General features: G+C 40.3%; 1 protein-coding gene across 6 annotated transcripts in view; it reads right to left on the reverse strand.

Annotated features, from left to right (window-relative positions):
* Positions 1-12,656, reverse strand: part of RUNX1T1 (RUNX1 partner transcriptional co-repressor 1) — a 167,680-nt gene that overhangs the window by 51,368 nt on the left and 103,656 nt on the right. For all 6 annotated transcript variants that reach the window (XM_073679576.1, XM_073679582.1, XM_073679579.1 and 3 more), the window contains exons 2-4: positions 9,511-9,648; positions 6,219-6,460; positions 1,323-1,412 (exon numbers count right to left, since the gene is read on the reverse strand). In XM_073679576.1, coding sequence (XP_073535677.1) covers positions 1,323-1,412; positions 6,219-6,460; positions 9,511-9,648 — 470 coding nt within the window. The remainder of the gene's footprint in view (positions 1-1,322; positions 1,413-6,218; positions 6,461-9,510; positions 9,649-12,656) is intronic.

Consider the following 12,656-nt stretch of genomic DNA (forward strand, 5'->3'; position numbering starts at 1 on the left):
AGAGGGAAAGGGAGCAAGCTAGAGGCAGACACAGACATTCTAATGGAAATTCTCCTGAAATGACAGTTACAGTTCTCCATAGAACTTTATGAGCACCAACTGTCATCTCCAATCTCAGCAATGGGAGAATCTGTATTCAATGAAGACACATTTTATCCGTGAATTGAAAATTTTGAGAATAAATGAATAGTCGAAGTGGAGAAAGAAGCAGATTTCTCTGTTAAGATATATTACAAAGTTGTAGTATTTATGAAATAAAAGTTAAAATGAGGGTTATTTTCAAAACAACATATTACCCAAAAGGTAAAAGGGATGCATTAAAAACAATCTTTCATTAATTCTCATTTAAAAGTGGTCTTTATTTAAAACTACTACAATGGGCCTGTGTTATATTCCAGCATAGGAGGATTTCCCAGCCTTGGAGCACCTCTCTACCGGCTACAACTAATCAATTTCTATTAATGTGTTAGTATCTCCCTAGCATGATCATGGCTGCAGTCCATAGATCTATGTAGCACTTTGTAGGCACGTCTATTTCGTTCCTACAGGCACCACTGAAGAACTAAAATGCACGCATATAGCTCCCCCAATCAGTTTCGCCTATACAGGCTTCATCAGAGCTATAGCTCTAACCCCTTGATGAAGCCTGTATAGGCGAAACAGGCCCACTGTTGTAGTTTTAAATAAAGACCACTTTTAAGTGAGAATTAATAAAAGTTAGTTTTAATGCATCCCTTATATTGGGTCTATTTACCTTTTGGGTACTATGTTGTTTTGAAAATGTCATGCCTGAAGGGCTGCTCACACTTTGGTTTATTGTTAAAATGAGGGTTACTCTTTAATATCCTCAAATGTATGTAAAAGTTTTTGGATCTGAATACATTCTGCAGTTTGTGAGTTAAATAGCTAGTGATATTTCGGGTATTAATGCATTTAGCAATAGCAAATTTACATTACAAATTTTAGGAGAGTTGTTTTGAAAAATGAAAGCTGGAAAATATAAAATCAACATAGAATACAAGACACTGAATATTACCTTTATGTCATACATCAACATCAGTGCCACAGACAGAATTGAGAGAACTAAACCATCCTAAATTATACACTCATGGTACTTTCATGCCCCATAACTAGAAATAACACAAAGAGAGAGCTATAGGGCAAAGAGTCACCTAGGTAAGTGTGTCCATCACAGCTCGGTCCTTACATCTCTGATTTATTTTCCATTTTCTCTCTTAAAAAGCAAAACAGTAAAACACACATTTGTGACCTAGCAACAATAAGGTTTGAAATCATTTCCAGATCGATGAACTGTGCAATACCTTTAAAAATGGGATGACAAAGGGACGCAGTGGAAAGTTAGTCGCTTCTTGCAGTTTGGAATGAAATTCTTCAATTGTCAGCGTAGAATTCTGTTGGCAAAAAAATATATATCTCGGCTTATTGTCTACTGGTAGGAAAAGGTTCTTAGCAGCAAACTGTTACAAAGGACAACTGTAAACGATAATTTATCTTGTAGTATCTTGAGTTAGACCCTTAATAAAACTACATGTATGTACAAGTACAACAGGGGTGTTCCAGGCTTATGATATTGATGACCTATCCTTATCTTTGGCATAGGTCATCAATAGCAGATCAGTGAGGGTCCGACACCTAACAATCACACATATTTTTAGTTTTCTGCTCTGACATCAGCTGGATGTAAACACTGAACAGAACCAGAACAACACAGCTATGTTCACTGTGTGGTGGCCATTCCCAGGTATTGATGCTCAGCTCCCATTAACTTCAAGAGGAGAAGAGTAGCAACTCTTTGAGATCAGTCACTCCATAGTGAACGTAGCTGTATTCTAGCTCTGTTCAATGTTTACACCTGGCTGACGTCAAAGCTGAAAATAACTGATAGATTGAGGGGGTCCAGGCGTTAAGACCCCCATTGATTTGATATTGATGACCTTTCCTGAGGAGGTCATCAATATCTTAAAGAGAATCTGTCAGTACAATTTTGTAATGTAAAGTAAATACATGTCTGTGATGGCGCTGTAATACTGATTACATTGATACCATTGGTGAAGAAATCCGCCTTGTGGTTCTTCTTTAGTCACCATTTGAAGTTTTTTACTAATTAGATTTCGGTGCACAGGGGCCGGACTGTGCACTGGGTCTTCTCCTCCCTGTCTGTGATTCCCGGGCCCCTCAGCCTGCCTCCGCTCTGTAAATAGCAGGTCCTGCTGAGATTTCATATAGAGGCGATTCACAGGTCATTCACAGACCAGAGGCAGGGGAGGGCCCGGGGAATCACAGACGCGGAGGGCCCGGGGAATCACAGACGCGGAGGGCCCGGGGAATCACAGACAGGGAGGAGAAGACCCAGTGTACAGTCCGGCCCCTTGCACCGAAATCTAATTAGCAGAAAACTTTAATTGATGATTAAAGAACAACAAAGTGTCTTTCTTCACCAAAGGTATCAATGTAATCAGTATTACAGCACCATTACAGCCATGTCTTTACTTTATATTACAAAATCATGTGGACAGTTTCTCTTTAAGCCTTTAAAACCCTTTTAAACTATCATGTAGCTGAGCCATTGTAAACACGTAACATACACTGAATTGAGCTCTCCTTAAAGATAATCTATTGATGGTTGGGGCCCGACCTTTGGGACACGCATCATTCCCGAGAATTGGACTTTGCAGAGCCCTGTCTGAATCTAACAGTGGTCAAGTATGTGCATCTTTAATCTGCTCATTGTGTATCACATGCGGCCATCCCATAGACAAGGAATGAAGCAGAGGTGTCCGTGCTCAACCTCAGCTCCATTCAGATGTGATCCTACTGAGCCACTTTCTATGGATCAGTAGGGGGTCTGACCCCAGCGATCAGTAAGTTACCCCTTATTCTACGAAAAGGGATGCACTTACAATCTTGGGACAACCCCAATAAAGAGATTTTCCCTAGGGAAAACGCCATCAAGGTCAAATGGTCCCCCATTACTGAACAGCAGAATGAAGAAGCCACAGAGCTGAACTGCAGTACTGGGTACAACTGCGGGAATGAGCCAACGTTCCTGTGTAAACATGAAAGAAGCTCTCCCAACAAAGTTTTTATCCTCTTAATTAATTACAATCATATTATATAGCACTGTGTACTCGAACTCCTCCTTCCCCTGCCAGGGACTTTTACAGTGAATTATGACTCATGCAGGGAAAAGAGACTTCCTGTTTAGCTTAGAAGGATTCAGCTAGTCAGTATTTAATCACACAATGTCATAGACCTAATGGAAAAGAGAAGAATTATCTGGGTAGAAAGGCAAAATCAGCAAGTGTAAGTGCACAGTGCTGTATAATATGATGTCTGCAATATATTAAAGAAGTTGTCCACTACTTGGACAACCCCTGTTCATACCCCTTGCTTGGCCCCCATAAAATAATAAAGCTTATACGCACCTCCAGTGCTGGCGCTGTTCCTGCAGTGTCAGCATTTATGGTCCTGGGACTCTCGTGCTGTTATTGTAACCCGTGAGCCCGGCGCCCAATCAGCACTGACATCACTGGCCCCGCCTTCTGTCGAATTGAGCAAAAAGAGGAAGTCAGAGATCAGCTGCAGCCCGGACTTCCTCTTCATGTTCGATTTGTCCTACGGTGATGCCAGCGCTGATTGGATGCCGAGGTCACGTGTCACAACAACAGAACGGCATCCCCGGCACCGCGAGTGCCGACAACTCGGGAAAGGCACTAGCACAGGAGAGGAGTATAAGCTTTATTGTTTTATCAGGGCCAAACATTTTTGTCAAGAAGGGGTTGTCCTAGTACTGGACAATCCCTTTAAGAGGATACAAATTTTGATGGAAGTGCTTCTTTAAAGGGCCCTTTATTCTGCTAAATCGACAAAAGTTCTAGGACTTAGACCTCCACTAACCAAACAATGATAGTCTCTATACTGAAGATAAGCAATTATGGTTTTACTACAGAAAAACCCCTTTAACATATGATTCCAACATGACTGCATCTGTTCTATGTAGATGTACAGCTATATATAGAAACACTCCTCGAAAAAAGCAAAAACCGAAGAGCAATTTCATATAAAACAAGGGTACTCTCTATGTAAAGAGGTTCTTCAGAAAAAACAAACAATGCTGATATAAAAAGGCTCATCCATTGTTACACTAACTGGTATATTGTGTTACAAGCCGGTACATTAGCACTGATCTTAGAGGCCATGGTTTCATGGGTTTTGATTATTTATCCAGACGAGGGATATGTCTGTAGAGATCTATATATGTGGAATGCATAAAAACAACAAGCAATCCTTCCCTCCTGTTCATAAGATCAAAGAAGTGAATTTTAAAAAGAGGATATTAGGAAATATGTCTTGTTTTTGATTATTTGCGTTGGGCGCCCCAGAGGACCCTTGTGTGATGATTATTCCAGTTTATAGTGATGGGTCTCTGTACCCGCACAAATATGGAATCAGTTTATAAACCTGAGAAAACAAAGCTTCGAGTCCACTTCTAATGAAGATTTTGATGAGAAACATTCCCATTTGTACCCAATTATTGCTCCTGTTAGAAATGAACTCATAAATGAACCTTGGGAATAAAAATTTAATTTGCAGCTTGATGTATCTTTTAACATCTTTTTTCCTAATTTTTCTCATACGAAGGACAGAACTCTTAAACAACGTCAATGCTCTCTTAGGAGAAGGCAATAATAAATCAAAGCTGGAGGAAAAGTTGTGTAATTATAATTTTATTATTACTTAATATCGCCTCTACTATGTTTCCGTGTAAATTAACTATGAGATCTGAGGATTATAGCACATAAATCAGTCAGCACATTACTCCAATATTCCAAAATATTCTACTAATATGACTTGGATACAACACAAGACAGCCACACGTTACCATTATCAACCAGAGAATTACAAATACGTAGCACGTAAATGAATTTAAAAATAATGCGGGTGGACTTTTTTCCATCACCTTAAAATTATTATCCTCCTTCTTTCTTTTTTTACTTTTTTTTTTTTAAAAAAAAAGGTAGGAAATGGTCTGCTGTATTGTAACTCTGTGAGGTTCATGCTGTGAGAGGGGAGGAGGGAGGAATCGTATTACAGTCTGCTTGAGACTCATGCTGTGAGAGGGGAGGAGAGAGGAATCATATTACAGTCTCTTTGAGACTCAAGCTGTGAGAGGGATGGGGGAGCATCAAGAAGGAGGCACAGTTCTCCAGCTCCACACCAGGAGGACACTGGCCGCTCAGCAGACATGAAGAGAGAAAATGCGCATTTACAAAGGTAGCAGTGGGTAGGAAAGCATGTCAAAATAGTACGTATAATATATGGTTGCACTTTAATACACATAGACACATAAACCTAGTCGAAAACTCCATTCCTACAACTTCTTTTGGGGACAGAAGTTACTTTTCAGAATAAGTTTCACTTCCAAAGATGTCACTCAAGTTTACTGTTTTAAGAGTTATTAAAATATTATTTTTTTTTAAAGAATTTTGCTCGGTATGAAAAGTTGTAAAACTTTGCAAAGCACTTTATTAGGGGATGTGTCTTCATTCATGTAAAAAAATTGCATGCAAGTGGCTTCTGCTTTTTCCCTGACTATCTGCCTGCCATTAGCTGCATTAATATCAGAATGTACTCTTGGAGTACAGCTGATGGCAGTGAAAGGGTCAGCACTCCGCACCTCTGTCCTTTTAGTGTTGAGCTTATCAGAACAATCTCCTACAGCAGCTTATTCCCAAAGTAAGGGCTCATTCAGACATTTTTTTTTCCACGTACGAGAAAATCGGTCCTAGTGTGATCCAACAGTTGCAAAAAAAAAAGGATATAAGAACAGCCCTATAGACTATAAACAGATAAAACTCGTATGAAAAAAATGCACGTCTGAATGAGCCCTTAGTGAGACATAGGTGCACTGCTGACCATTTCACTGCCATCATCTGTAGTCCAAATTAGTACATTCTGATATTAATGCAGCATACAGGCTGGGGAAAAGTGGATGTCTGTAAGCTACTTAAATTATTATTTTTTTACAAGAATGGCGATAAACTATCTGATAAAGTGATTTGCAAATTTCATAACTTTCCATACTGGACAAAATGATAAAAACAAAAAAAGTTTAGTTACTCTTTAAGGATTGCTAAAAAAAAGACAATGTCTCATTTACATCTCACAAATCTGATCCACCTAATGGCTCGTCTTACCACTAATCCAAGAACAAGGGTGCGCACTCTTTCCCCAATTTCTGGTGAGATGTCGTTGCCAAACTGCTGTAAAGTGGTGAGGAACCTCTTTAGTTTACTGAGCTGCCGGGCACCACACGCTGGAGGCAACTGTTGATTTGCCAACGAGGATGAGGAAGAGGATGAAGGTCCATTACTAAAGCCATTAGGAGGGGACGGTGCTCCATTCAGTGCTGTTGGCGAATGACTTGTGCCATTGGTTACTGATGGGGAGAAAAAAAGAAGAATAGCTGTCATCGCGATATAAGAATTGTGTCTTTACAACTTCACATATGAATCTGTACCATATGTCAGCGAGGTGATTAGGATTAAGGAGGTGCATGGCAAAGATCAAAAAGGACCATGCACTAGAGAATTGGACATTGCCTCCATCTATCAGTGGCAGGACAGCATTTCCATAAATATTTGACCAATTTTTAAAATATTGCTAAATATAAAAAAGGAGATGAGACCAGTCAAAGCTCTCCTCGGCCTCCATGGTCTGTCTCTGTGATACATCAGACCTTGCCTGTGTCAAATTTTACTCAAAACAATCACCTGTAATTCTTCCAGAGACTTGGATCGGAAGAGATTTACTGTATGTTTCCCAACAAAGGACTCTGCTATTCCTACTTTTATTCTGTAATTTCTCTCTATGTGTACATTCAACATGTCCACTTAAATTTTTTTTTCTATGTAATAACTCCGTAATAAACCCAATTTCTCCACGACTCCGACAATGCTTTGCATTGTATTTTTCCCTAGAAGAATAGTAAAATGCCTTCTCTTACCACGTGCCACCTTTCCAATTCACAAACTTTGATTGGCCACTTCAGTGGCATTAAAAGCAGCAGGAAATTCACTCTTCAATGTCCCATTCAGATTGCCGTTTTAAAGCGTCTATTTCTAAAGAGCCAACCATTTACACCGTTTATCCTGAATGCAGCAATCATGTTTATGTGGAGAACTTACCCTAGCCCTATCATTTTGCTAATGATGTCATTAATATGGTGCCTACAGATCAGGGTATCAGAAATGGTTCTAAGCTTGGGCCATGGGGACAGAGAGTTTTTTGTAATATTTCACAAGAAAATAACATTCCCAAAAATGCAAGTAAGAAAATGGTGGAAGCGTATCCATTATTACCAAATCAATAAGTGACATTCATGCCTTGACAGGAGATTTAAGCTGCCTGAACTGCGGGCAGCAAGAACCAGACATTGGCCGTGATAATGCAGAGAAAACCTACTTTGAAAGCCACCTGAGGATCGGGCTTCTTGGATGACTTGTCCAAGAAGAAGCTTCTCCTTGTCCTTCTCCCATGTGAATGACAGTTCTCTCCCTATGTGTGGGTATAGGGAAAGACCTGTCAGTCAAGGAAAGAAGTTTTGGACTAGTCATCTGAGGCATGTTTCCCCAGCTGGCTTTTTTAAAGTATATTTTTTCTGTAATACCGCAGTGATTGTCTAATTCATGATGGCCGCGGTTCTTGCAGCATAAATCTCCTCCTTTTAAGTGCCATAACACAGAACATTTGTGCCTGATCATTGCCCCATATAAATAAGCCCAGCGATTAAATGACAAAGTGCTCTTCGATGACATCTTTTATGCAGGTCTAGAAAATATCGTTAGTTGGCAGCCGATCCCTTCATGTAAACAGAGGATGTGCAGCTGAAATTATTAGAAACTGTATAGAACTCTCAATTTTACAAATCATTCCAAATCCTTCCAATAATTGTGCTTTTGTTTTGTCATTGATCGATGCTCATTATGCGCAGATTATCTGCCTCGTTAAAAGGGTCGGTCATAAGAGACATGTACCATATAAGGGTGTGTTCAAATTGAGTCTTTTTGTTGTGTTTTTGGAGTGGAATCTCTAACGTTTTTGAGGAGTTTTGAGGTTTTGAGAAGAATTTGGAAAGTTTCAGCTCAGTTTCCTCTCCTAAAAGATTCTGTGTGCAAATACCTAAAACTCATCAGAAAACTCAATGTGAACACCATGACTTCTGTATACATACACATGCCTCAGAAGTAAAAGTCATGATGATGAGTAGGACCTGTGTGTTCTAAAAATATAAATTGTAAGTAACTATCCAGACATTTTGAGAATCACATCTCCAAGGCCTTTTTAGTAGAGATCCAATGAAATATTAGAATAGATTAAATTAGTAAATGTTGAATAAAAGGGAAAGGTTAATCAGTTAATCACTGGAGACTCTTCTTAGTGTAAGTAAAACAGACAAACTCTTGAACTAGCAAGTAAAGGGTATGTTCACACTGAGTTTTTTAAGGAGTTCAAAAAACCTTCAGTTTTAAAGCAGAAACCATTTCAGGAAACTCTACTTTTTTGGGGGAGGTTTTCATGGAGTTTTACTTTTTACTAAAGCATTTTGTGAAGCTGTTTTAAAGAGTTTTGGAAGAGTTGTTTTCATTCCTGAATAGTTCTTGTAGCCTTTTGATTGGATAATGCTTAGTTTGGAGAGGTTTGCTTCAGGAACTGCTTCAAGGAAGTGACATGCATCTTCTTTTCTTCAACCAGGAGTTTTTCAAACCCCCTTCTGGAATTTTTTTTCCAAAACTCCTCATATGAACAGCAAAGTAGATGTCCATAGGAATGAATTGGAAGAGTTTACCAAGAGTTATTGAAAGACTTTTTGAAGAGAATTTTGGAGAGTTTCCACTCCAAAAACTCCTAAAAACTCTGTATGAATATACCCTATGTGCACAAAGAGCCTTTAAGGAGGTTTTGGAGCAGAAACTGAGCAGAAGCTCTTCAAGTCCTTCTCAAAAAGTCAAAACTCCTCAAAAACTTCTGCTCAGTTCCTGCTCCCAAAACTCAACAAAAAAGGAGTCTGTGTGCCCATAGTCTAAAGGTTCAAACACACGTCACAGCCTTATAACACATGGTATTCCTACAAAACCTTACTACACATGCCACCACATGGAGACTTCATACGTCACGGTATTCCAGATGTATATTTCCCTACAAGCAAGGACTCAAATCTCGGTCTATCTTGAAATACAATCAGAGGCTGATGGAGGTGTCTTTTGGCCCCATAGCCTTCCTTGGGTGTTGTATTATGGCTCTTTACAGTTTAGACTTTGTATGGAGCCATATTGTGGTAAAGTGCATGAGGCCAAAGTCCAAAGAAATGTTGCCCTCATGAAGAACAGATCTCCACAAAGTTCAACTCTTTGATCAAGGATGGACTATATGTTTTATTAAAAGTCTGACTCCAGGGTTAAAATATTCCCCCAAAAACAAATTCCTTACATGTTGTGGGCGTAAATGAGCTTGTTCTTGGGGCTCCCTGCGTGGTCGGGGGAGGTGGCATTGTCGGAGGCGTCAGCCTGGATTGTGTCTTCACATCCACAGGTGAGTCCGGCATTGTGGAGCGCTTCTCAGTACGATCTGCAAAAAATAATTGTGAAATGCAATATAAATAGGATATAAGCTAATATTTACACATATATGTATCTTATCTATAGACATATTCACAATGCAACGCCTATCTACTAGGCCACACAGCCAGAACTCATTAAACCACGAGCCATAATCTTTAGAGGATTGTTTTTTTTTCCAATGTGCACAGATGCTTCTTCTGCAGAAGGAGCATAAGAAACAATAGCAGCTGAAGTGAAAATTATAATACAAGTATGGAAGAGGAAGGAAGTAAATGAATAGGAGAGATGGTAATGAATCCCCCTATGACAGCTCCGACAAACCAAAACCTGATGCTCTGTTCTACAGGTGAGCTGTTGGCAGCGCTCGCCATCCTCTCCTGGAAGCAGCACCTGCTGCCCGCGCTCGCCTGCTTTTGTTTTCATCAGTCAGTATAATGCTGCAGGTCTCCTGGCCCTATCTCCGACCCTATTTTTCTCTTGTTTTATTCCGAGGCAACAATAGATAAATACCATATGTCACATAGTAAAAAGCTTTTTCTTTGTTGACACAGCAGCGGATTGTTTATACTTGTTCATTAGGGGGGAAAATGCACAAATAGTCCGGTTTATGCCACAGCGTAAAGAGAAAAGATTACAGGTGTATTCCAATTACTGTAAATATTGCAATCTGGAGTAATTCACAGTCTGCGGTTCCTATGTGTCTAGATTGGTGGCAATGTGAGATCTACACATGTTATTAGAGATAAGAGACTTTTACTCTAATATGGTGGGTTAGGCATGACAACCGAGCGGCTTACCGAGCAAGGCAGGAATATAGATATGTAAAATGCAATAATCAAGTGCGAAAGCTCAAACATGGAGAGATAAAATGGGGAGCGCTATACCAGTGTGTGCAAGGATGGCCAAAGAAAGAAATAAAGAAGATAGGACAGCTCTCCTGGTAAAGAGGATAGAACAGCTCTCCTGATAAAGAGGATAGAACAGCTCTCCTGATAAAGAGGATAGAACAGCTCTCCTGATAAAGAGGATAGAACAGCTCTCCTGATAAAGAGGATAGAACAGCTCTTCTGATAAAGAGGATAGAACAGCTCTCCTGATAAAGAGGATAGAACAGCTCTCCTGATAAAGAGGATAGAACAGCTCTCCTGATAAAGAGGATAGAACAGCTCTCCTGATAAAGAGGATAGAACAGCTCTCCTGATAAAGAGGATAGAACAGCTCTCCTGATAAAGAGGATAGAACAGCTCTCCTGATAAAGAGGATAGAACAGCTCTCCTCATAAAGAGGATAGAACAGCTCTCCTGATAAAGAGGATAGAAGAACTCTCCTGATAAAGAGGATAGAGCAGTTCTCCTGATAAAGAGGATAGAGGAGCTCTCCTGATAAAGAGGATAGAAGAGCTCTCCTGATAAAGAGGATAGGACAGCTCTCCTGATAAAGAAGATAGGACAGCTCTCCTGATAAAGAAGATAGGACAGCTCTCCTGATAAAGAGGATAGAGGAGCTCTCCTAATAAAGAGGATAGAACAGCTCTCCTGATAAAGAGGATAGAACAGCTCTCCTGATAAAGAGGATAGGACAGCTCTCCTGATAAAGAGGATAGAACAGCTCTTCTGATAAAGAGGATAGAGCAGTTCTCCTGATATACAGGATAGGACAGCTCTCCTGATAAAGAGGATAGGACAGCTCTCCTGATAAAGAGGATAGGACAGCTCTCCTGATAAAGAGGATAGGACAACTCTCCTGATAAAGAGGATAGGACAGCTCTCCTGCTAAAGAGGATAGGACAGCTCTCCTGATAAAGAGGATAGGACAGCTCTCCTGATAAAGAGGATAGAGGAGCTCTCCTGATAAAGAGGATAGAACAGCTCTCCTGATAAAGAGGATAGAACAGCTCTCCTGATAAAGAGGATAGAAGAGCTCTCCTGATAAAGAGGATAGAACAGCTCTCCTGATAAAGAGGATAGGACAGCTCTCCTGATAAAGAGGATAAAACAGCTCTCCTGACATCTGTTTTAGGAAATACTGATTGAAAAATAGGTCTTGAGCATCTTTTCATTCAATTTGCATTGTGCGGTTCCTCCAGGAAATGTATGATTAAGTTGATAACTGGACATTACCATTAGAGATAAGCGAACCCGAACGTAAAAGTTTGGCGTTCGTACCGGACAGTCAGTGTCCGGTGCTAAATGCCCAACACGGAATTCTCCCGGAAGTTCGTTGCAATGTTCGGAGTTCTGGGGGAAGTCCAGGAGGAGAGAGAGAAGTCCGGGAGGAGGGAGAGAAGTCTGGGAAGAGAGAGAGAGACAGACAGAGCGAGAGAAATTTTTTCTACAGCTCAACAGTTTGGGTCCCCATTGTTTTCAATGGGGTTCGGGTCTAAACACAAGTTTGGGTACAGTTCTGCTACCCGAACCGACCTTTGGAATAAAGTTCGGGTCGGGTACCAGAACCCAAATTTCCACGGGTCCGCTCATCCCTAGTTACCATTCCTCTTCTCAATAGGATGTGTCGCTATACATTCTGACACTGGCTGCACTAATTGAACAGTATCAGAGTATGGTGGAATCTCAGGGAGATCAGTGTCCTCCCCATAGCCTGGAACAGCTCATTTACATATAAGAAAAACATGGATTTCTCTGGAATAAGATATCAGATCACAGATATCAAGGTATCACTTTATTCAGCTTTCTATGACCTACATGCCCATATAGACGACTTAGGCTTAGGAGGGTGGGTTGATCCTACTGACGGATTCCCTTTAAGTACTGAGTATTGTTCAGGCACTGACAGCAAGCAAACAAACTGCTAAGTGTTGACGAAATAAAGGGACACTGCAAATTCAGCTACTTAAACATTTATAAAGGGGACTTAGCGCCCATAAAAATCATACATTTTATAGTTGTCAAAAATTTTACTTTTAGTCTATACGCAAATGAGGGCACATCGGTGCACCTTAGGTGTGACCAATGTGTCCATGAACCGTTACGCTCTCTGATTTGCATATCTAGGACT

This window comes from Phyllobates terribilis, unplaced genomic scaffold (assembly GCF_046119375.1).
Source record: "Phyllobates terribilis strain yellow unplaced genomic scaffold, ASM4611937v1 Scaffold_4__5_contigs__length_816908805, whole genome shotgun sequence".
Classification (NCBI taxonomy): Eukaryota; Metazoa; Chordata; class Amphibia; order Anura; family Dendrobatidae; genus Phyllobates; species Phyllobates terribilis.